At 48.1% G+C, this 21,592-nt stretch overlaps 1 protein-coding gene and 1 long non-coding RNA gene across 2 annotated transcripts; one reads left to right on the top strand and one right to left on the bottom strand.

Annotated features, from left to right (window-relative positions):
* Window positions 1-1,018: 1,018 nt before the first annotated feature.
* Window positions 1,019-8,330, bottom strand: Eif2b2 (eukaryotic translation initiation factor 2B subunit beta). Its single transcript, XM_016001409.3, has 8 exons — window positions 8,089-8,330; window positions 7,848-7,968; window positions 7,558-7,706; window positions 5,897-6,060; window positions 4,911-5,006; window positions 4,322-4,459; window positions 2,886-2,952; window positions 1,019-1,506 (listed from the first exon to the last, which is right to left on the bottom strand). Exons 1-8 carry the CDS (start codon window positions 8,249-8,251, stop codon window positions 1,349-1,351), a joined length of 1,056 nt encoding a protein of 351 aa, XP_015856895.1. The 5' UTR covers window positions 8,252-8,330; the 3' UTR covers window positions 1,019-1,348.
* A 138-nt stretch (window positions 8,331-8,468) lies between these two features.
* On the top strand, window positions 8,469-20,178 carry LOC143268468 (uncharacterized). The gene is made up of 2 exons (XR_013044420.1): window positions 8,469-8,660; window positions 19,619-20,178. It is a non-coding gene; the product is annotated as an uncharacterized LOC143268468 (long non-coding RNA).
* Window positions 20,179-21,592: the final 1,414 nt, after the last annotated feature.

Below are 21,592 nucleotides of genomic sequence, written 5' to 3'. Positions count from 1 at the left end.
GCCGCCGCCGCCGCCGCCGCCGCCGCCGCCGCCACCACCACCTGGCCTCTCCAGACTTTTTTAAGATTTATTTACATATGTATATCTGCATGCATGCCTACACACCAGTAAATCAGATCTCATTACAGATGGTTGTGAGCCACCATGTGGGTGCTGGGAATTGAACTCAGGACCTCTGGAAGAGCAGCCAGTTCTCTCTGTTTTTTTGTTTGTTTTTGTTTTTGTTTTTTTTTGTTTTTCAAGACAGGGTTTCTCTGTGTAGTTTTGGTGCCTGTCCTGGATCTCGCCCTGTAGCCCAGGCTGGCCTCGAACTCAGAGATCTACCTGGCTCTGTCTCCCAAGTGCTGGCATTAAAGGCGTGCGCCACCACCGCCCGGTGCAGCCAGTTCTCTTAACCACGGAGCCACCTCTCCAACCCCTCTCTAGACTTTAATATTGAGCACTAAAGCCAATTACAGGCTGGGAAACCCAGGCTTTTGAAATGCTTTCAATGCGACACTGCTGTCCCGCTGCTTCAGAAGGAAGAAGCCTCACCTGCAGTCCACACAGTGTTGCTGTGTAAACACCTACTGACTTTACCTTCCTGCATTGCCGGACACAGGCCGACATTACTGCGCTACATGATCATTCTTGAGTCCCCATGTTTCTTCAAGTAATTCTGCAAGCGTAGGCTCCAGGCTGCCTCCCAGCCCTCCCAAACTCAGGAGCCCTCATTCTCTTCTAAAAGGGCAGCTTTGAGCCACTTGACCTCTTCTCAAGATCTGATGCAGCTTTCTGGAAGTGGACCCCAGGATAGTGTAGTTGAAGCTCTGAGATGCTCAAGTCTTAATGCCATTACCGTAGATTACTGAAAAGTCGGAGCCCTTCCCGTGAGCTGGAAGAGGAAACTGAGTGCTTTCCTTTATACTTCTGTTTTCGCTTTCCCTCCAATCCCAGCCTCTATGCAAACACAGCAAGGGCTGCGTGGCTGCTGTTCCAGCCCATTCAGAGCTCTGCACAATAATAAACCAACTCCAGGGAGTTTCCAGCAGCTTTTATTGGCACAGCCTAGGAAAAGGTCGGAAGCCATTTCTGAGCAAACACCAGCCCAGCGAAGAGTCATGGTATGTGTAACACACCACAGAGCCAGAAGGTTCAAGTTCCTAAAACAACACAGCCTGGTCACAAAGTGGCCCCAAATCAACAGGTAAGACCCGGAGGGTAAGGACAGTCCTGGACGTGCCTCACTGGGGATGAGCAGGAAGGCAGGACACTGAGGTTTCCAGGCTGACTCCACTCCCCTCCGTAGCAGCAACACCGCCTCCACGCCGCTCTGGGTCCAAGCCGGTTCCACTTAGGACAGGCGGGGTCAGAGGACGTGGTCGTCAGGGTGGTAGAGCTCGCTCATCAGGCGGTAGATGTAGGATGGTGCGTTGCCACCAATGTTGGAGATAAAGAGGGTAATGAGGTCGGGGGGCACGTAGTCGAACACAGGACAGTGAACACTGACCTTCTCCAGAATGTCCCCTGCAAGACAATCGCATGCTAGAGAAGAAACCGAGGCTCGACGCTAAGACGTGGTGGCATAGGGAGTCTAAGTTCAATAATGCAGGCACGCTGGAAAGCTGGGGCAAAACTGAGCCGGGTGACCGCCACCCATGATTCCCATGTTTAATGTTTTCCAATGGCTGAGTCAGGTAGACCGCAAGTGTGAGGGCGGCCAGAGCCGCGGTCTCCAACCAAAACAACTCCAACAACACTCAAGCCAAGCTCTCTGCTGACTTCCATAGCACCTCAAATAATTTTCAAACTTGGGACTGGAGCACTGGCTCACTGGTTAAGGGTACTAGCTGCTCTTTCCGAGGACCTGGGTTTGATTTCTACCATCACACGGAAGGAAGCTCACAACCATCTGTAACTCCAGTTCCAAGGGAGCCGATGTCCTTTTCCGGCCCTGAGGGTACCAGACTTCATGTGGTGTACAGATACACATGCAGGCAAAATACCCATATATAATTTTTTTTTAAATTCAAGCTTGCAACCCTAAGGGCCCAGTCCTTCTCCACCAACCACACTAACTATGATCTGAACCAACTCTCCCCGCGCTCACAACAGTCTGGCCACCTCCGGCTGACTAACCACGCACGAATCTCACGCCTTGTACAGTCCGGAAAGTTTTCCCGAATCCTCACATGGCGGAGGCCATTCATTTGGGACTCCAGCAATGTCATCTCATGAAGATCCCTCCAGTCTTAGGTACAGTCCTATCACCACCAGGTTTCCTTCCTAAAACCTCCTGGGACCCTCATCCCTTGCCTGTCATCAACAGTGGGACAGAAGTCTGCGCAATCAGGGCTCTGAGGTCTCAATATCTCCTGTACCTAGATACAGCGAGCGCCTAACAGACGTTCCCTTTTTCTTTAGTTTTTGGAGATAGGGTCTCATCATGAGTCTCTGGTTGGCCAGAACTCACTATATAGATAGAGTAGGATGGTCTTGAATTTGTGATAATCCTCCTGCCTCAGCACCCTGCCCCGCAAGTGCTGAGATTCTAACTGCCACCACCTCTGTTTAAAGAAAAGGATGAAATTATTCAACTTCCAAGAAGGATCAGGCCAACAGGTGGTGCTCTGCTCTCAAAGGGTGTGTGCCACCAGCTGGCCTGCTGACAGGCTGTGGGCTCACCAAGCAGAGCTGTGGCCTTCAGGGCAGGCCAGAGAAGCAGACCTCCAAACATGCGGCAGCCAGGCTACAGGTAAGTTGGCAGGTACAAGTATTTCAGATCTTGCTGCTTTGGGCAGCCAATTCATCAAAATGATTACTTACAACAACTGAAAATGGGCGGAGACACACACACACACACACACACACACACACACACACACACACACACACACCGACCGTACCTTCTGTGAAAGGAAGGACTTCTTCAGGAGCCACAAACTTGTGAAATGAATCTTCTTCACTGGGGAACTAGAAAAAATAAATTTTGGGTTTTTTTGTTTTGTTTTGTTTTTTCAAGACAGGGTTTCTCTGTTTAACAGCTCTGGCTATCCTGGAACTTGCTTTGTAGACCAGGCTGTCCTTGAACTCACAGAGATCCATCTGCCTCTACCTCCCGAGTGCCAGGATTACAAGTATATGCCACCATGGCTGGCTATAAAAATATTTTTTAGCCAGGTAGTGGTGGCGCATGCCTTTAATGCCAGCACTCAGGAGGCAGAGCCAGGCGGATCTCTGTGAGTTCGAGGCCAGCCTCAGAGCAAGATCCAGGACAGGCACCAAAACTACACAGAGAAACCATATCTTAAAAAAAAAACAAAACGAGCCGGGCGGTGGTGGCGCACGCCTTTAATCCCAGCACTTGGGAGGCAGAGCCAGGCGGATCTCTGTGAGTTCGAGGCCAGCCTGGGCTACCAAGTGAGCTCCAGGAGAGGCGCAAAGCTACACAGAGAAACCCTGTCTCGAAAAACCAAAAAAAAAAAAAAAAAAAAAAAAACAAAACAACAACAACAACAACAAAATTTTTTTTAAAGGGATTCAGCAATTCCACTCATATACACATAGACAAGACATATAGAGATGCATGCCTACAGAAGGTTATATATAACTGATTAAAGCAGCATTATTCACAGAAGCTAACACATGGAACTAACTCAAATGCCTATCAATAAACACATGGTTAGTTAGGGCTCTGGAGAGATGGCTCAGTGGCTAAGACTGTTTATTGCTCTTGCAGAGGACCTGGTTTGATCCCCAGCACCCACAGCCATCCATAACTCACATTCCAGGGACTCCAAGGCCTTCTTCTGACCTCCTTGGGCACCAGACATGTATGTGGTACACAGATATACATGCATGCAAAACCCTCATACGCGTAAACATTTTTAAATCTAAATCTAAATAAATGGTTAATTAAGCTGCGGTATGTCCATGCAGACCTCCGAGCAGGCTGTTCCCATGCAAATAGTTTCTGTCACTGGCGAGTGACCCTTCATTTAACAGCTGCCGATGTTCAGGCTGCAGAGGACGGGCCCTGAATGGATTCTGTGATCCTAGATTCAACCCGCTTGGCATTTTCACCAGTGTTTGAGGCAATGGCAACTGGACACACAGGCCCTTTTCTGTCCCATGTTATCCTGACATTACTGATGATGGATTGTAACTATCAATTCTGTTCTTGGCTCAAAACATCGATGGCTCTTTTCAGCCTGTGGTAGATCAAACCCATGAAGCAAGGAGCAGATCAAAACGAGAATCTAGAGTAAGCTGAGGACCAGAGTCAAGCCTCCACATCGGCTTCCTTCTCTGTCAGTTACCTGCTAGAGACAAACTGGCGTACCTGCGGAGAGAGCTTGAACATGGGTGCACAGACAATGAGTGGCGTGGAGTGGTGTTTCGCCGCCAGTGCCAGAGTGTGAGTTCCTGCCACAGCCCTCAGGGAACCGTTGGCCAGGATAGTCTTCGTACCAATGATCACCTTTGGAAGGAGAAGAACCGTGAGGCACCCTGGGGGGGAGTCCTAACAGGCTGCGTGTTCAGGCCTCTACCTTAGCATCTGGAGGGCTCGCAGGCAGCAGAGGGTGGGAGCCTCCTAGGCTCGAGACAAGGCTTCAAAGTTCTAGTTTTGTCAACCATGGCATGAGATGGGAAGCTGCAACGCCTACTGTTCTTGGCCCGTCCTTCCTGGAAATCTGTGTGCAGCACCTCCCAGGAAACCGAGAGCCTGGTCATTTACCGCCCACCCTTGGCACATTCTGAACACCAGTGGGAGCCCAGAGCGAATCCCTCACAGCTAACACTCCTAGCTCAGTTCTTCCCCATTCTTCTCAATGCTGCAGCCATATTTAGAGGCTCTTCTAATCGAGGACCGGTGATGCAGTGCAGGGGCGGGACTTCCTGAGTTCACCCCGTGACCCCGTGCCACCCACCTTGTTGACTCTCGACATGACAGCGAAAATGGCGGCGTCGGTCATGACGGTTGTCTCGATGTTTGCTTTGGACAGATTGACGGCCATTTCGTGACCCTGAAACAGGACAGGGAGGCTGATGATAAGAGAGAGACAGTGAGAAGATCCCTCAGATGTAACTGGATCCGGATGGTTCTGTAACCCAGTTTCCAGGATAACCCGTCCATCTGTGGGGCACTCGGGCTGGTGAGCCACGGGGACGCTAATAAAGGGTACTCCGGAGTAGCCACAGAACTGGAAATACAACTGCTTACACAATCAAGCAAGCTGGCGAGAGAGCTCCCGGCTGGTTGTTTGACAACATCTGACAGCCCTGTGTGTTTCTTTTTTGAGACCTATTATTTGCTTAAGGATTGAGTGAGATCAAACATCAGCCACCCCCAAGGTAATATGCCCTACTGACTCCTTTCTTAAACTAATGTTTTAAAATATCTATAGGAACTTGAAAATTCTTAACAATCTTTCCTTTTGTTTTTTGGTGGTTTTTGTTTGCTTAGAGACAGGTTCCCATTATGTAACCCTTGCTGGCCTGGAATTCATTAATTAGACCAGAATAAGATGGCTTCACACTCACAGAGATCCACCTGCCTCTGCTTCCCCAGTGCTGGAACTAAAGGCCTTGCCAATATGCCTTTTTTTTTTTTTCACTTTTTCTTTTCTCTCTTCTTCTTCTTTTTTTTGTTTGGGTTTTTTGTTTGTTTGTTTGTTTTTGTTTTTATTTTGATACAGGGTCTTTCTATGGCCCTGGCTATCCTGGATCTCACTCTGTAGACCAGGCTGACCTCGACTCACAGAGATCCATTTGCCTCTGCCTCCTGAGGGCTGGGATTAAAGGTGTGCACCACTGAACCTGGCATGTTAATCAGTTCACAGTTGGCTCAGACTCACCCCATCCCTCCTTTATTCCCTCTTCACATTTCCTTAGCGACTCTAGCAGCCCCTCTTACCTGGCAGAAAGGGGCACACTCTGCAACAATGACATGGAACTTCCTCTTTCGGGCTGCCTCCTTAAGGAAGGCCTCCACTGTTCTAGAGAAGCCAATGGTCATGATCACCTCATTGGAGTGGATGTGCTCCAGAGCCTGGGCTGCGATGTTCTCCGTTGTTCCTTCTGCGAGAACAGTTTTGCGCGGGAATGTGAAACTGCCATGCCTCACCCAGACAGGCAGGGCAAAGGTTCAGAAAGGGAAGCCCACCCTCCTTACACACTGCCCACCTGGCAGACCTGCTATCACCAGGTTAACGGGCTCCAAGTGGAACACCCCAACCTCTTAGAAGCCTCACTCCTTCGGGGTCCTCTGCCCCATCTCCCAGCAGCACCCCTACTCCTCAGTCACCTGACTGCCATTGTGCTGGCTCCTTACAACTGCTCTAGATGACTTAAGGCCAGGAATGGCCATCGGGCAAATCCCGGAGTACTACCTGTAAGCAGATGTCCCCAGACAGAACTCTTCCTCCAAAAGGTGGCCACAACACCTCCACTGGGAGGTGCAGGGGGTGGCGGTATAAAAGAAACACAAGAGTTTCAAAGTGGCAGTGTGGGGCACAGATGGCACCAGTTTGTTTTGTTTGTAAATCTCCCTTTTTGAAAAATGTATATCTTCATTTATTTTTATTGTATGAACGTTTTGCCTGCAGGTATGTCTGTTTGCCTTGTGTGTGCCTGGTTCTGGTGGAGATCAGAAGAGGACATCAGAGCCCCTGGAATGGGAGTTACAGGTGCCTGTTAGCCACTGTGTGGATGCTGGGAATTGAACCTGGGGACTCTACATGAGCCATCTTTCCAGCCCCAGTACCTAGTTTTTCCATCTCTGAAGAACTGATTATAACAAGAATCTGCAAGTGAGAGTGGAGGGGTGTGTGTGTGTGTGTGTGTGTGTGTGTGTGTGTGTGTGTGTGTGTGTGTAAATCACGAAGGGGTGGGTAAGAGGGCTCAGTGGGTATACGTGCTTGCTGGTCAAACCTGGAAACCTGAGTTCCATCCCTAGAATGCACAGAAAGGTGGGTGGAGAGAACTCCACAAAGTTGTCCTTGACCTCCACAGGAGCTATGACTCACATGCTCTCCCTCCCCGTCTGTGCGCACATACACAATAATAATAATGATTTTTTTCATCCGTCCACTTTATTCCTCGGGGGTTCAATTCCACCTACACAGCTTCAATTCTGTACTCATACTTAGCCCCTCTCTGTCCCATCCTAGTTCTGACTAAGCTCTTTTTGCCTCCTCCTCATCTTCATTCCTCTCCATCTTGGTTCCTTTCCCGTCCTCTCCTGGAGCTGGTCTTTGGGGAATTCACCTTCTGTTTTTGAAATGCCTGGAATTAAGCCCAGGGCCTCAGGTAAGGTACTCTTCCACTGAGCTATATCCACAGTAAGTTTATTTGCTTTAAATTTAAAAAAGAACAGCCCTAACAGAAATCTCCATCACAACGGACTTCTTTAAAGAGCGGGCCTGTCCTGAAAGACGGAGTTACCACATGGAGAACAAACTCTGGAAAACAGAGGACTGGTAATCTCGTCCATCCCTGTCAATGAACACTTTCTGGGGGCTTGTTTCCTCATCTGCCTGCGACCGATCCTGTCCACTCGGCGATCAGACCTCTTACCCAGCTCCACCAGCAGCTCATTAATCGCCTCAATGATGTTGGACTTTAGTGGGGCATAATGGAAGCTGAAATCCTCGCTCAGGCCTCCGGATGTCAAGAGTTTGTGCAGGGACTCCTGCTGATCGCTCTCGTCACTGCGCCCGTGCAGTCTAAGGAGGCAACAAGACCCCAAGGGGGAGGTGGGGAAGGGTGATGGGGGGGGGCAACCGCAGCAACACAGCCACATCAGAAGCTCCAAGCACTGAGAGGGGACACCGTGTCCCACCCAGACCCCAGGCCGTGAACCTGACCTGCCATACTCCTCCCGGATGATCTTGAGGACTCTCCTCACCATGTTGCCCACGGTGGTCTCGGAGGGCTGCGCGGCCGTCATCCTCCTGCCTTCTGTGCGGATCAACTCCATCAGCTCCCCTGCAACCCAAGAGGGACGGGGTGAGCGGGCGGGGCGGGCGCGCGGGGCGGGCTCGGCGGGTCCCCGCTCCAGGAACGGAAAGAGGCAGGGAGGCGTGGGGACGGGGTCGCCCGCCGCACCCGCGTTGCTCCAGGGGTGATCCGTGATGAACCGGCGCAGCAGCCCCAGGGTCTCCCGAGCCATGTCCTCCGAGCTGCGCTGCCCGCCACCTCGCTTCAGAGTCTCCACGAAGCCCTCTATCCTCCCGGACAACTCCGAGCCCTTCGCCGCGGCACCCGGCATCTCCACTACGGTACCCCAACTTGCCAGAACCTCGACTGCCAAGCCGCAAGAGTTTCTCTTCCGGGGCGAGCGAGGTCGACTTCCGCTCGGTGAGGCACGCTTGAGTTTGGGGACACGGTAAGCCCGCCCCCTCCCTCCGCTGGGGCCAATCAGAAACGGGATACGGCCGAGCTGGGCGGGCCGCCGGGAAGTGACGGCTGGAAGTGGCCTCTGGGGAGGCTGCGCGCCGATCCGGGTAGCCCTTCCGACGCAGCCCGGTCTGGTTGCTATGGGAATGGCAAGCGGTCCTCCCGCCCTGCGACCAGGGGGAGTTGCCTTCCTCTTTCCTGGCCCGTCATACCTCCTGTTGCCCGGTGGACTCCGCGAGTGCGCGTCCAGGGCTCCGGACGTCCAGAAAAATGCTGTCACAGTGCGTGATGTGGTGTGCGTCTTTCAGAGAGGTTCCATTCCCCACCGACATTGCCTTTCTTTTCCCCCCGCATCGGTGCATGAAATTGAATTTAGGAACTTGCAGGTGCTAGGCTGCAATCTATTCCGTGTCCTTTTGTTGCAGTTTGCCTTTGTATATCCTCGGCCTTAGGGAAGCGGTCACTAACCAAAGAGATTCAAAGCAGTAGATTCAAAAACGGTGTCCTCCAATTTGGAAGCCTGGGAGTGCATGCAATGTAATAAGCGCTCCCATTGACCCGAAGCTTACTAGGTATGGGGTGCTGTAAGTTGTCTTCCTCTTACACAGCTCAGTAAGGGAGGCTCTCACACTCCGTTCTACACACTCAGAAAGAGAATCGCAACATCTAAGCAGTTAGGAAGGGGAAAAGGCTGTGCTTGGAATCTGGGGTCGTCTGAACCCAAAGTCTGTGTGTAAGTAGAATCTCTTACTTAAGATACACCTCTCAAAGGTGAATCTTCAAGCTTTAAGACTTTCCTTACAGCTGACAAATTGTTTTCCAGAGAGATTATAACAGTAACAAAAATCATGCAAAGATGTACAAGAAAACTGTACCTGTCATTAGCCCCCCAAAAAAATCTGTAATAGATTATTAGTAGATAGAATACAGTAATACATTAAAAAGAATAAGTACTTGTACTCTCTAAATAGTATACTGCTTAATTTGCTTGATTTTAATGTATATGAAAAGAAGCTCAAAAACTTATATTAGGATATGTAAAAGCATAATGTAATTTTTTTACAACTTGCTTTTTTCAAAATTCAGTAGAACATTACTAAAATTCATCTTTTTTTGCGCTGCTGCAAAGTATTATACAGTGTGGTTATATAAAAATTTAGGTAGTCATTTTTCTTGAGACATTTTGGTTGTGTCCAGCCCTTGGGAAGAGGATACATAAATTCAAATTCTAAATACTCTTGTGCATATTTTCGCATTACTGTAATTAGAACATCACAAGCCATAGGAACATTCACCTTCCTAAGTAGATCAAGTCTCCACACTGGTCAGATGAGTGTGCACTACTCCTAGAAATGTTTTACATGCTTATCAACACATGGGATTGCCAGGGAGACTTGAAAAAGGTACTTCAGGGTCGTTTTTATTTGCATTTTCCTGCTTGCTATTGATGCTTGTGTTTTTCCATATTTATCACCCTTCATTTTGCTCATTGTGATAGCTTACATATGGTTGGAGTGTTCCTCAAAAGTTCATTTGTTGAAGGCTCAGTATTTAGTGTGGTGGGCCCTGGGCCAAAGGAGAGCTCTTGTCACACACACACACACACACACACACACACCAAGGTGCATGCTCTCTGAAGAGTGACACCTGTGGCCTCCACATGCATGTGAACACATTCACATGCACCCACTCCCAGAAAGCGGTGACTGAGAAGGAATGTTGACCACATTCCCTTTTTAAAAATTACCTTAAACAGTATTTTATGAAGCCGGGCAGCGGTGGCGCACACCTTTAATCACAGCACTCAGGAGCAGAGGCAGGCGGATCTCTGTGAGTTCCAGGCCAGCCTGGGCTACAGAGCGAGATCCAGGACAAGCTCTAAAGCTACACAAAGCTATACAGAGAAACCCTGTCTTGAAGAAAAAAAAAAAAGTGTATGGGTGTTTTGTCCACGTGTGTTTGTAGAGCATAATGAGTCACTGTGGCAGATGTGTAGCGTTTCTTAGTTTAAGGAAGGGAATATGGGGGCCTGATGGCCCTGAGGGTTGTGAGCTGCCATGTGGGTGCTGGGAATAGGAGTCCAGTCCTCTGAAAGAGTAACCAGTGTTCTTCAACTGAGACACAGCTACACATCTGTCCCAGTGACTCACCACGCTATGCATGGGATTAAAGACATGTACCACAACTCCAGGCTCCATGTCTGATTCTGAATGGAGTTTTGTGTCATTTTCAGCCCAGAGTTCCTGACAGTAGGTATTTATCTTTTTCTAGTGGATTTGTGGGATGTATTTATGTTAAGGACACGAACTGCTTCACTAACACAAGTGTCACAGTACTGTGTGGAAACTTGGCCTCTATTTCGTATGCTCTTCAGAGAGTATTAGACATACCTTTCAATGGGATAACTTTAAATGACATCAAAGGGGTTTCCAATTCTTCCCCTCTGACCCTCATGGCCATATTGACAAATTCTTCCTTTTACCTGTGTGTGTGTGTGTGTGTGTGTGTGTGTGTGTGTGTGTGTGTGTGTGTGTGGTGTTTGTGAACGTGCATGTGTATACAGGGTGCACATGCACAAATGTGTGTGTACCTGTGGAAGCCAGAGGCTGACAATGTGTATCTTCCTCAGTCACCCATCACCTTATTTTTGGGACCCAGTTGCTAGCTGGCCAATGAGCTCCAGAGATCCACCTGATCCTCCTTACTGCCCGCCCCCCTCCTCAGCACTGGGATTACATGGATGCGCCATGGTGCCTGGCTTTTCTATGCGTGCTGGCGATCCCAACTCCAACCCTCATGCTCACAAGGCAAGCACTTTATCAGGCGAGGCGTTGCCTCAGCCCTAGAAATTTATCTCAGACAAATAATCAGAAATATCACAACAATTCACAATGATCTTTCCACTATCATTTATAACACAAAGAAACAAAACTGGCTGGCGAGTTGGTTCGGTGGATAAAGGCACTTCCCACTCAAGCCTGATGACCTGCGTTTGGTCACTGGAACACATGGAAGTGGAAGGAGAGAACTGATTCCATAAAGTTACCATCTGATAGCCACATGCATGTGCATTCCCCCATGCACTGCACACACACACACACACACACACACACACACACACACACACACACTAATACATAGTTGAAACCCTAAATATGAACAATTAAGAGGGTAGTTTAGATCATTATTGTGTAGCCATTCAATGGAGTATTGTGTTTTAATACGGGGCCAGGGAGAGTCAGTGGGTAGGGCACGTGGCACAGAAGACTGGTCCCCCGTGCTTGGACCTTCAGAGCCTCCGTGAAAGCTCACACGGTGGCAATGTGTCTGTAATCTCAGTGCACCTACAGGGACTGGGAGGGAGAGTCGGGAACCTGCAGATTCACGGGCCAGCTAGCCTGAGTGATGAAGGGTAAAGAGATCCTGTCTCAAAAAAAAAAAAAAAGGTGGAAATTCAAAGATGGATACCCAACGGTTGTCCCCTGTTTTCACACAGAAATGCCTCTCTCTTACACAAAGAATATACTTAGTAAAAACTGTTGGCAACACGTAAGTTTTAAATGCAGGTTGCATATAAGCACTCTTTTGTGGTTTGGTTTGTTTTTGAGATGGTATCTCGTGTATTATCACACTGACCTCAAACTCACTATGTAGCTGGTGCTGCCCTTGAACTCCTGGTCCTCTGCCTTCCTTTTATGAGTGTTGGGATTATGGGCGTGCACTAACATGCCCATGGCAACACCTACGCACTCTTGAAAACAGTTTGAAATCTCTTTAAAAACTAAAATGGGATTGGGGCATCGGTGGCACACACCTTTAATCCCAGCACTCGGGAGGCAGAGGCAGGCGGATCTCTATGAGTTTGAGGCCAGCCTGGTCTACAGAGTGAGTTCCAGGACAACCAGGGCTACACAAAGAAACCCTGTCTCAACAACAACAACAGCAGCAGCAGCAGCAAAAAAGAAACCAAAATGGATTTACTTGACTCAGTGATTGAGTTTTCGTCCTTCAGTCTAGAGGAAGAATGTCACATTGGAACTTGTGCATGAATGTTTATGAAGCTTTATTCATAATAACTGAAACCTAGGAAATATCCAACTATCCGGCAGTTGTCAGATATTAAACTGTGCTACCTCCCTGCCACCACGGGAGAGTACTCAGCAAGCTGGACAGTGAAACATGCAGCAGCTCAGGGAGCCCGAGGAAGTACCCTGTGGCTCAGAAAGATGACTCAGTCATTCAGGGTGGAAGTGTGAGGGCCTGAGTTTGATACCAGGACCCATGGAGTTACGGCATGTGCCTGTAATCCTGGTGCCTAGGAGGAAGAGACAGAGGACCCCTGGGACTTGCTGTCAGCCCCTAGTGTAGCTGGTGAGCCCCAGGCCAGTTATAAACTGTGACTCAAAGGAAGTGGACTGCATTCCTGTGGATGACATCCAAGGCTGTCTTCTGGTCTTCACATGTACCTGCACACACACATGCATTCATATACGCATGGTTATGTACATACTCACAGATTCACATACAGTTCTCAAAAATGTACATACTGGACAACTCCATTTATGTTATAATTGTGAAATAATATAATTCTAGCGATAAAGAACTGATAGTGGTTACCAAGAGTTGGAGGGGTGTGTGTGTGTGTGTGTGTGTGTGTGTGTGTGTGTGTGTGTGAGAGAGAGAGAGAGAGAGAGAGAGAGAGAGAGAGAGAGAGAGAGAGAGAGAGAGAGAGAGAGATTAGGAATAACACAGGAAGTCTTGTAGAAGTGCTTCCAGATTTCCCATTATGGTGCTTATGCATGGTGTAATTACAGCTCATGTACGACCCATAGTAAGCTGAGTAAGCTCTAGGGATTGTGCCAATGTTTCTTGGTTTCAGCATTGTGTTGTTCCTTTGTTGTGTAATTTGTTTTTTTGAGACTGGGTTTCTCTGTGTAGCTTTGGAGCCTGTCCTGGATCTCACTCTGTAGCCCAGGCTGGCCTCGAACTCACAGAGATCCGCCTGCCTCTGTCTCCCGAGTGCTGGGGTTAAAGGCATGCACCACCACCACCTGGCTTCAACATTGTGTTGTGGCTGTATAAGATGTCACTGTCGGAGGAGGCTGACTAGGGTTAGAGAGAAGGGTGAGTGTCCATAGGGACCTCCTGAAAACTACAATAAATTTGATAATAAATAGTCTTTTTTGTAGGGGTAGTGGTTTTGAGACAGGGTTTCTCTGTGTAGTCCTGGCTGTCCTGTAACTCTCTGTAGACCAGGTCGGCCTCCATCCGCCTGCCTCTGCCTCCTGAGTGCTGGGATTAAAGGCGTGCACCTCTGCTGTCCCACAACAATAGGTTTTTTAATTTATTTATTCTCACAGTGCTAGGTATCATCCAGGGCCTCGACAGGTAGTGTGGCCAGCTCACTGGTGTGGTAGTTAGGTTTGGTTTGATTTTAGTTTACCTGTAATTGTTAACTGGTGCTAAATTAACATGATCTTTGATGTATATGTGAACATGCATGTGAAGGCCAGAGCCAAAATTAGGTGTCCTGTCAATCATTCTGGGTAGACTGACTGGCCAGCAAGTCCCAGGGAGTCTCCTGTCTCCACCTCCCCAGTGCTGGGATTACAGACGTGTGCCAACTTTTCAGTGGTTGCTGGGGATTGAACAATAGGTTTTTGTTTTAAAAAGCAGGATACACAAATAGTATATTTGGTAGGACCTCAAGTTTACACACACAAATGAATGTATTTGCCTGTGTACATAGATGCATGTGCTGCCTCTTTTTATGTCAACTTGACACAGGCTGGAGTCATGCGAGAGGAGGAAGCCCAATTGAGAAAAGGCCTTCTTGTCAGCTGGTGGTAAGTCCAGAGTTGTCCTCTGACCTCCACACATGTACTAAAGCATGTGCCTGCCTCCCATACCATACACATGTACATAATAATAATAAATAAAAATAATAATTTCCTGCTGGGCAGTGGTGGCACATGCCTTTAATCTCAGCACTTGGGAGGCAGGGGCAGGTAGATCTCTGATTTTGAGGCCAGCCTGGTCTACATACAGAAGGAGTTCCAGGACACCTGCCTCAGGAAAAAAAAGACAGAGACAGAGAGAGAGAGAGAGAGAGAGAGAGAGAGAGAGAGAGAGAGAGAGAGAGAGAGAGAGAGAGAGGAGAGAATGTCTTTGTAAGATAAGGCTGTATGAAAGCCTGTAGAGTATTTTCTTTATTAGTGATTGATGGGGAGCATCCAGCCCATTGTGGGTGGTTCTCAGTTCTATAAGAAAGCAGGACGAGCAAGCCATGGGGAGCAAGCCAGTCAGCAGCACCCGTCCATGGCCTCTGTGTCAGCTCCTGACTCCAGGTTCCTTCCCTGCTTGAGTTCCCATCCTGACTTCCTTCAGTGATGGACAGTGATGTGGAAGTGTAAGGCAAATCAACCCTTATCTCCCCACGTTACTTTGGTCATGGTGTTTCATCACAGCAACAGAAACCCTAAGGCAATGGGCATGATGTGTCTATATATGTAGATGTTAAGTGATGATCTGGCTAGTATGATTACAAGCTTATCAGACCCTTAGCTGCCCCAAACCATTCTTTTCCTTTTCTTTAAAATATTTTGATAGGGGGCTGGAGAGATGGCTCAGAGATTAAGAGCACTGACTGCTCTTCCAGAGGTCCTGAGTTCAATTCCCAGCAACCACATGGTGGCTCACAACCATCTGTAATGAGATCTGGTGCCCTCTTCTGGCCTGTAGACATACATGCAGGCAGAACATTGTATACATAATAAATAAATAAATCTTTAAAAAATATATTTTGATAGGATTTTAGCTGGGCAAAATGACCCTCTGGGATAAAGACTGCGTTTCCTAGTCTATAGCAGGTAGATGTGGCCATGTGACTGTGTTCTTGCCAATGGGAAGGCAATGTGTTGCTGTTTCTGGAACCTTCCTTAGGAGAGTGCTAGGATGTGTCACTTTCTCTTCTTTGCTCCATTTCTGCTGTGCCAGCTGAGATGATGTAGATGCCGAGATGATACAGATGCAGGATACGGAAGGGAGCTGGGGATGAGTGACAGCAGCCACGTGGGTGCCCTGAGGCCTTTGAGGAGGAGAGTTCCCATAGCAGCCTGGACTGTGTCTTTGAACTTCATGTAGCAGAGAACAAATCCAATGTGGGTTTTGTTCAAGTCAGGGCTATTCTGTGTTTTCATGACTTGCAGTTACATCCAATCTGAATACCTGCAAGGGTGTTTGTTTTTCTTTTAAGTTTGTGAACTGTTCTGCATTTCCCAAAACATAAACAATGAACATAGCCCACTTACAACCAAAAGTAGACGGGTTTTTTGTAAGAAAAATAAGGAGCCCTTCATCAGGCTCCTTCTCTCTGCGGGGAATCCCATGATGCTGATAGGATCTTCCAGCTGTTCCTCAAGTGTCCCCATCTCAGACATTCCTGGCAGCTCTCTCTATCAGGAGTGTTTCCTGTGCTTCACCTGGAGATCAGACGATTGCAATGATAACTTTCATCTGGAGGCTCATTTTCCAAACATTTGCGTCTTTCTCCTGAGCTAAAGATTCGCTTTTAGGCCACAGATCACTTCCTTTTCCTGAAAGGCTTTGACTCAACACTTGGGCATGCGAATGCATCACTGTTTTTATCCTTCTTGGTTGTTTGGCTGCGTAAGTCAGTCTCCACGCAACCTGAGAACAAGCGCTATTGTGGTGGACACCTGTTGTTTTTGTCTGCCCTGCACCCCCTTTCCGCTGGGAATTGCCCCTCCAGGTCCCATGTGACTTGGGTGGAACTGTCAACCCAGCACCTCCTGGTGCCTCCAGCGGCCCCTCACCACAGGCCCAGCACACTGCCCAGGTCTGCTCTGTCACCAACTCCCATGCTGATTGGTGTGCAAAGCTTCCTCCCTGTGATTTGCCAGATCGACCCCGGAAGAAAGGGGGTTTCTTTCTTTTTTCTTTCATTTTTATTTATTTGTTTATTTTTCTATTATCAACTTGATACAGTACAAATTCTTATCCTAATAGTGAAATGTTTCATTGAGGCTTGTCCAGTGATTGAGTAAAACCAAAACTTATAAGCCACAGTCATCCTAGGGTCCCCCCTGCTAGGTAGCCTCCCTGGTTCTGTGGGTTGCAGTCTGATGGTTCTTTGCTTTATATCTAGTATCCACTTATGAGTGAGTACATACCATGTTTGTCCTTTTGAGTCTGGGTTACCTCACTCAGGATATTTTCTAGTTCCATCCATTTGCCTGCAAATTTCATGCTGTCATTGTTTTTCTCTGCTGAGTAGTACTCTATTGTGTATATGTATCACATTTTCTTAATCCATTCTCCAGTTGATGGGCATCTATGTTGTTTCCAGGTTCTGGCTATTACGGATAATGCTGCTATGAACATAGTTGAGCATGTATGTTTGTGGTATGATTGAGCATTCCTTGGGTATATGCCCAAGAGTGGTATGACTGGGTCTTTGAGGTAGATAGATTCCCAATTTTCTGAGAAACCGCCATACTGATTTCCATAGTGGTTGTACAAGTTTGCATTCCCACCAACAGTGGAGGAGTGTTCCCTTTGCTCTGCATCCTCTCCAGCATAGACTGTGTTTTTGATCATAGCCATTCTGACAGGTGTAAGGTGGTATCTCAGAGTCATTTTGATTTGCATTTCTCTGCTTATTAAGGATGTTGAGCATTTCTTTAAATGCCTTTCAGCCATTTGTGATTCTTCTTTCAAGAATTCTCTGTTTAGCTCTTTAGCCCATTTTTAAATTGGATTGTTCAGTACTTTGATGTCTAGTTTCTTGAGTTCTTTATATACTGTGGAGATTAGTCCTCTGTCAGATGTGAGGTTGATGAAGATCTTTTCCCATTCTGTAGGCTGTCTTTTTGTCTTATTGACTGTGTCCTTTGCCCTACAAAAGCTTTTCAGTTTCAAGAGATCCCATTTATTAATTGTTGTACTGTGTCTGTGCTGTCGGTGTTTTATTTAGGAAGTGGTCTCCGGTGCCAATGAGTTCAAGAGTACTTCCTACTTTCTCTTCTATTAAGTTTAGTGTAACTGGATTTATGTTGAGGTTTTTGATCCACTTGGACTTGAGTTTTGTGCATGGTGACAGATATGGATCTATTTGTAATCTTTTACATATTGACATCTAGTTATGCCAGCACCATTTGTTGAAGATACTTTCTTTTTTCCATTGTATAGTTTTGGCTTCTTTGTCAAAAACCGGGTGTTCATATGTGTGTGGATTAATGTCAGGGTCTTCAATTCGATTCCATTGGTCTGTATCTCGGTTTTTATACCAGTACCAAACTGTTTTTATTACTGTAGCTCTATAGTAGAGCTTGAGGTCAGGGATGGTGATGCCTCCAGAGGTTGCTTTATTATACAGGATTCTTTTAGCTATCCTGGGTCTTTTGTTTTTCCATATGAAGTTGAGTATTGTTCTTTCCAAGTCTGTGAAGAATTGTATTGGGATTTTTATGGGGATTGCATTGAATCTGTAGATTGCTTTTGGTAAGACTGTCATTTTTACTATGTTAATCCTACCTATCCATGAGCATGGGAGATCCTTCCATATTCTTATATCTTCTTCAGTGTCTTTCTTTAGAGATTTAAAGTTCTTATCAAACAGGTCCTTCACTTGTTTAGTTAGTGTTATCCCAAGGTATTTTATATTATTTGTGGCTATTGTAAAGGGTGATGTTTCTCTGACTTCTTTCTCAGCCCTTTTATCATTTGTGTATGAAAGGGGGTTTCTTTCCTTCACATTATCTCCCGAAAAGAAGTTGGCTTTGGACTGTCAAGCACCACATTTCTGGCCGCAAGGAGAGAGCTTGCTCTGCTTTAGGAGAAAGTCAGGTAACTGCCCAGAAGAAAACCTGGCATTTGCTTCAGGAGAGGTGTGCAGAGCCAAGTCCTAGAGTGATGAATTGCAAATGAGCTGATGATTTGAAACAGGCCGACTCGGGCTTTTAGATCCAGCCAGGCCTGAAGGTAGAGCCCCATAGACTTCATAACAACCCCCCTTGTCTTCACTCGGCTGCCGGAGTCTGGGCTGAGCTTCCTCTTTGTCCTCCTGGAGCCCGACACTGTGCTCAGCCAAGGTGGGTCCATTCTTCCATTGCTTTTGCCGAGCTAGACGCTTCTCTTGGTCTAAATGTAGATTTATATTTTGTAGAACCTGGCACTGTCCCCTTGAACACGGTTAAGTGATAGGAATTTGGAGAGAAATTCAAATGACAGACTCAGGGCTTGTGGTTAGAAAAGTCTGCTCTCCTGTTCAATTCCCAACTGCATGTTAGCAGCCTACTTCACAGATCGACACACTCACTATGTGACACACGCTTCTCTGCAGCCTGCTTCACAGATCGACACGCTCACTACGTGACACGCGCTTCTCTGCAGCCTACTTCACAGATCGACACACTCACTATGTGACACACGCTTCTCTGCAGCCTGCTTCACAGATCGACACGCTCACTATGTGACACACGCTTCTCTGCAGCCTGCTTCACAGATCGACACGCTCACTATGTGACACATGCTTCTCTGCAGCTTATGTCACAGATCAACACACTCACTATGCGACACGCGCTTTTTGAGTTTCTTCCTCCCAGGCTTCACAGAGAATGCAGAAGAGCACCATCCACCACGCTTCTTCCTCCTCTTTCCTTTGGTAACTACGGCGGCCCCAGGAGGAGGGCTGGCTCCGAGCAGATCAGCTAGCCCAAACGGCAGGTCTGTTCTGCTATGTGAAGATGCTCCAAGCACCTGGGTAGACAAACACAAATGCCATCTGTGATTCTGAAGAGGACAACAAAGAGTGAAGGCCAAGGTCCACTAACCAGTTATTCCTTCAGCTGTGGTGGCAGTGACATTGAGTGGTTAGCCACGTAAACGCTTGGGTTTAGAAGGCACAGAGACAGCCTCAAGCTCACCCCTTACTTACTAAGTGGCTGATCTCATTTGTTGGTAGAGATTGATACATGATAATAGTGGTTCATGGGTAATAGTGACATTGGTAGATGACAGTCTGGTGATTTTGAAACATTGTGATGGGCTGTAGAAGTATTGAACATTTTATAGTTTTAGTAGGTCTAGAGTCCATAGCTTAGATGAATTTTTAAAAATCTCTATAAAATTGTGTTCTAGTGTGTTTAATAAGGACCCAGTTGTTAGTTCAAAGACCAGAGAAGCAAGACAAAAATAACGGCCCCTTTCTTCTTTGAAGGGTTCATCACTGCGCCTAGCCAAGAACACAACGGCACAGCAGCTTGCGTGATCATGCCCTCCAGCCAGGATCCTGTGTCCCAGGTCCCAGAAGCCTCTTGACACGATGGCTGACTTGTAGATATAGCCTGCTGGCTCTTCCCAGAGGCCGGAGGCTCCACCCGCTCCCCTCTCAGCCCCTCACCACCACCACCATCACCAGGAATGGTTTCCGTCCCTGGGATGATGCACGTGGCCAGAAACATCCCAACAGCAGGCAGTCATTGTCTGACTTGAGAGTGGAGTCTCTCTCACCGACTGGTTCTTGCCCTGAGCGTGGGGGAGCGGGAGAGGGCTTCTCAAGCTGCTCCCTGCATTGAGCAGAATGGGAGAGTGGGCAAAACCAAGCGTAGAGCTGAGACCCAACGGCTCTCTACAGTTTGGGCTGAGTTAACACTGACTCCTACATCCATGTACATCCATGTACATCCATGTTGACTGCTTCTCTGCTCACAACAAGGAAGCAATCATTCTAGATGCCCATCAACACTGTGTGGTTAATAAAAATGAAATTACAAAATTTGTAGGGAAATATTAAGTCAGGTAACCCTGGCTCAGAAAAACAAGTAGGTGTGTTCTCGTACTGATACTGACGTCTGTGTGTATTTGTGCGGGAGTGTGTATAGAGGCCAGGAAGGCCAGGAAACTGGAAGGGGCCTATGGTGGAGAGAGCTTAGAGGGAACACTGGGGAGGGAACAGAACCTGCCATGTGAAAGTAAAGAGAGGGGTGAAGAGGCAGCCTTTCCGAGCCGCAGCGGCTCCTTCGCACATGACTGGAGTTCAATTCCAGCTGCACGGTGGATGGCTCAGGTTGGCCTCTACCTGGGGTGGAAGGGCATAAGCAGGAAGGGGGGCAGAGAGGTGGGGAAGGGAGGAGAGAGGGAAGACCAGCCGAGGCTGAGGGTGGAAGGTGCCGCGCTGAAACCTGCTGCTCTGTGAGTGGATTTAAAAAAATGAAATCACAAAACAAGAAAAGTCACATTGGAGCACTCATGTGTGAAGACCTGTGTTGTACCAGACACTGCATATGCTCAGAGCCTTCTAGGGATCCACAGGGTAAACGTTATCTCAATGTCTTCCACTTTGGGAGGGTTATGGGGAGAGAGGTGGAAGGGAGTGAGCAGACAAGGATCTTAATATGTAGCCCAGGCTGTCCCGTCTTGGGATCTTCTTCCCTCTGCATCCCAAGTGCCAGGATGATGGACATGTACCACCATGTCTGGCTTAACATCTGTTCATAGTAGAGGACTCTGAGGCTCAGAGCCATTATTACGGTCCCACAGCTAGTGCAGGACAGGGTATAGATAGCTTTTAACCCAGGCTTATCTCTCTCTGGAAGACTCCCCTAGTTCTTCCCGGAAGAACATACTAGAATGTTAAGAAGAGCCTTTCACCATCCAGCGGGGTTTTACCTGGACCCAGTCCTTCGGGGCGTTGGCAGGGCCTCTGGGTATCTATCCCTGTCACATGACTAGGGAGCCAGCAGATGAGACCAGTGGGAGCTAAGACCACACTAGCCTACTAGGGTGCCCACAGACTGCAGAGACGGAAGAAGCGGCCTGGGAAAGCCCTGGCTGCCAGCTCCTGCCCTTGAAGAGGGGAAGCAGAGGCATCTCTCTGAGCTCATGACCGGCTTGGGGTGTATACTCCACAGAGCCCAGTGGCCGGCTGCACCCCGTGGGAAAGCATTGCCCCTGGCCAGCCCAGGAGCCACGATGGTGCCGCCTCCTACCCACGGCTTGGCTCAGCCAGTTCCCAAGTGGCTTGACTTCCTTCTCCACCCCCACCTCCTTTTGTCCCCAGGGAGTCAGGGAGGCCACTGGCAAAGATGTCCTTCAATCCTTAAGTCCCACAGGCTTCCCCCAATCCCTTCCCCTCACACCTCAGAGCCAGGCTTCCCCAGTGGGGGTGGTAAAAAGGGAGCCTCCAGCTGCT

The sequence above is a fragment of the Peromyscus maniculatus genome, chromosome 14 (genome assembly GCF_049852395.1).
Source record: "Peromyscus maniculatus bairdii isolate BWxNUB_F1_BW_parent chromosome 14, HU_Pman_BW_mat_3.1, whole genome shotgun sequence".
In the NCBI taxonomy this organism is placed as follows: Eukaryota; Metazoa; Chordata; class Mammalia; order Rodentia; family Cricetidae; genus Peromyscus; species Peromyscus maniculatus.
The sequence above is the reverse complement of the archived record's forward strand: the minus strand, read 5'-3'. Positions and strand labels throughout refer to the sequence as shown.